Here is a 2,956-nt window from a genome sequence, read left to right as displayed (position 1 = left end):
ATGCCTGCTCCTCGCGCTCTTGGCTAACTCCAGCAGAGCTCAGAAAACACTTGCTCTGGAGGTAGAACAACCCTCCCCTCCGGTTGCGGGGCGGTGGGAGCCCCGTCTTCGCGGCGCGGTGCTCAAGACCCCGGGGGCCCCGCGGCGAGGGAGGATCCCCCCTCTTCCCCAAAAGGCGCAGAGCTGGGCTGGGCTCCCCCGCCACCTCCCGCCCTCCCCAGCCGCCCCTGAGGCTGCAGAGAACACACCGGGCAGCCTCGCGCTGGTTTCCTGCATTTCTTTATTATCGAAGTTGTAGCATTATTTGCAGTGGCAGTGGTACAAACCGGCTCAGGAACCATTGAAACAGAGTTGTCAAGTAAAGTCTAGTAATTATTTTGATTCATAGCTACCTCTTGCAAAAAAAAAAAAATCCCACTATAAAAATAAATTTACATTTTGTAAATAACAAAAGCAAATATAGTGCCCTTTGGCTTAACCAAAAGAAAACAACAAAAAATTCCTAATGGATGTCAAAGTTATCCACATTTCTGACATAAATAGAAAATATAAGTTAGTATAACTCTTAAAAAAAAAAGTTTTGTACAAATATACACTTGGTTGTTTCGTTTTTACTTTTTTTTTTTTTTTTTTTTGCACTGAGAGCTCAGCAGAGATTAAACATTTCCATATAAATGACTTTTAAAGCTTTTACACTTCTGGCCAGTGTACTCACATTAGGCATAATACATTTCTATATAAAACGTAATACATTGCACAGTTGTACGTTAACACTGCTCCGCGCGGCGGGCAGGCGCTCCGGCTCCGCTCCGGCTGCGGCTCCCGCTCCCGGGGGCGCGGGGGGGTCCCGGTTCGCCGCGCCGCCCGCTCTGAGCCCCGCGCCTCCTGGGCGCCTCGCCTGCGGGGCGGGGGGCGCCTCTCCCGTGGGTGCCGTAGTGCAAAAGTCTGGGGAAGAGAAAGGAGAAGGAAATAACCATCAGAAAAAAAAAATTAAAAAAAAAAAAAATTGGAGGAGGAGGGGAGGAACGAAGAAAAAGAAGCGCCCCGGGGCGCGCCGCACCTGCCTCATCGGAGCAGCTTGCGGGGGGTCTGCTCAGCCTGCACGGCGGCGGGGGGCGGCGAGCAGCCGGCGGGGCGCTCCGCCGCCGCCTTGGGCTCCGCCGGCCTCTTCCTCCTCGCGAAGAAATCTGGACGGGGAACGGAGAGGGGGAAGGGGCGGGGGGGGGGGGTGCCCGTCAGCCGCCGCGCCGGGACACCCGCGGCCCCCACCCCGCCCCCCGCGCCCCCCACGCACCTGTGATGCGGGCCGGCGGGGCCCTCCGGCGGAGCCCCAGGCGGCGGCGGCGCGCGGCGCGGTTCTCCCGGTTCGGCCGCCCCCCGGGCCCCTTAACGCCGGCGGCGGGCGGCGGCGGCGGCGGGGCCGGGGGCGCCCGGTGGAGCGGGACGCGGCGCTGCCCCACCTGCAGCGTCTCCCGGTAGAAAGCGGGCACGGCGCCGCTATCCACCGCCTCCCAGCGCAGGCGGCCGGGCCCCGGCAGCGGCGCGTCGGCGTGGAAGTTGTAGTCCCAGCGGCGCTGCTCGTCCTCCCCCATCTCCCGCAGGCGGCTCCGCAGCTCCCGGCCCAGCTCCTCGTGGTCCACCGGCCCGAAGAGGCTCCTGCAGACGGGGCTGCGGCCGCTCCCGACCAGCGCTCGCCAGGCGGACAGGCGCTCCAGGGCGGCGGCTCCGGAGAGGTGCACGTTGGACATCGCCGCCGGGGAGGACGCGGGCTGGGACGGGGCGCGGCGGGGCTCGGTGCCCCCCCAACTCGCCTCCCTGCCCGCCGCAGCCGCTCCGCCCGGCGCTGCCTCCCGTCTCTGAGCCCCTGCCCCCGACCGCCCGGGCTTTTAAACCCCGCTCCCCGCCAGCGCGAGCAAAACAACTATTAGCATAACAGTGTTTCCCCGCCGCGATTGGCGGGGCCCCCCCGGCCCCCGGCGGCGGCTCTGCGGCCCGCGCCCCCCATTGGCCCGGCCCGGGGGCGGCCCCGGCGCTGGCCCGGCCCGGGGGCGGCCCCGCTCCCTTTGTCTGCGGCGGCCGCCGCTCCGCCGCCGCGTCTTCCCCGACGACCGGGTTTGGTTTTGTTTTTTTTTTTCCTCCTCTCCGCGCTGCCTTTTCAGCGCGTAGCGGGGCGGGGGCGGCGTTGTTATGATTGTTATTGCTATTTTTATTCTTTTTTTTTTTTTTCCCGTGAGGTGTCGCCGGGAGGATTTTCAGCGTCCGCGGGGGAGGTGATGCGTGTGGAGGAAAACGGGATCGTTTCTGCCTCGGGGGGCGGTTGTTACGATGCTGCAAAACAAAGCGACGTGCTTCCAGATTTCAAAACTAGCTGAAGACTGTTTTCAAAAATAGGGCTTCTCAGCTGCGTGGAAGTAATAAGTTGCAGCCCTACTGAATACATGAAAACCGCAGCGTTTTCCTCTCCTAACTTTAAGACCCACATAATACGTGTTTGTTCACTGCAGATGAACTAATCTCGCTATTGTGTCGCCAGGGATCAGCTGGCTTGTGCTTTACATTTTCTGCAGGTCACTGCGATCGTTGCCTTTTGTTGTTTTGGGATGGAGGAGTATGAAAGGAAAGGGAGGGGGAGCGTAGTTGACACGATGTTAAAATTGGGCCGAGAACATCATTGTAATTTTGATGTGCACCTCGGAGGCTCGTTACCTCGGGGTAACCTTGTTGCTAACAAAAAGGGAAAAGATGGACCTTTATAGCTCTTTGCTCTGGCCTTCCATATACCTGTGGTTTTTGTCTCTGGGAAACTCCAGCCCTCGGGCAAAGACAATTAGGATGGTGGGGTTTTTTTTCCCCCAGAGGGAATAAAATTAATTTTAAATCCTACAATCGTGCTGGCTGCGCAGGGACTGCCAGGGCTGGAGAGGTTGTAGCTTTAGGAACTTCGGGGCAATGGTGA

At 59.8% G+C, this 2,956-nt stretch overlaps 1 protein-coding gene across 1 annotated transcript; it reads right to left on the bottom strand.

Moving 5' to 3' along the window:
- Positions 1-262: 262 nt before the first annotated feature.
- Positions 263-1,919, bottom strand: CDKN1C (cyclin dependent kinase inhibitor 1C). Its single transcript, XM_069857003.1, has 3 exons — positions 1,295-1,919; positions 1,061-1,187; positions 263-945 (listed from the first exon to the last, which is right to left on the bottom strand). Exons 1-2 carry the CDS (start codon positions 1,746-1,748, stop codon positions 1,066-1,068), a joined length of 576 nt encoding a protein of 191 aa, XP_069713104.1. The 5' UTR covers positions 1,749-1,919; the 3' UTR covers positions 263-945; positions 1,061-1,065.
- Between the last annotated feature and the right edge of the window lie 1,037 nt (positions 1,920-2,956).

The sequence above is a fragment of the Phaenicophaeus curvirostris genome, chromosome 5 (assembly GCF_032191515.1).
Source record: "Phaenicophaeus curvirostris isolate KB17595 chromosome 5, BPBGC_Pcur_1.0, whole genome shotgun sequence".
In the NCBI taxonomy this organism is placed as follows: domain Eukaryota; kingdom Metazoa; phylum Chordata; class Aves; order Cuculiformes; family Cuculidae; genus Phaenicophaeus; species Phaenicophaeus curvirostris.
This window is presented reverse-complemented; position numbering and strand designations above follow the sequence as displayed.

Excerpts from the sequence above, each read along its gene's own strand:
- CDKN1C (XM_069857003.1), bottom strand. The coding sequence starts at position 1,748 with ATGTCCAACGTGCACCTCTCCGGAGCCGCCGCCCTGGAGCGCCTGTCC. Across the intron at positions 1,188-1,294 it reads CCCGCCGGCCCGCATCACAG|ATTTCTTCGCGAGGAGGAAG; the intron begins GTGCGTGGGGGG and ends TTCCCCGTCCAG.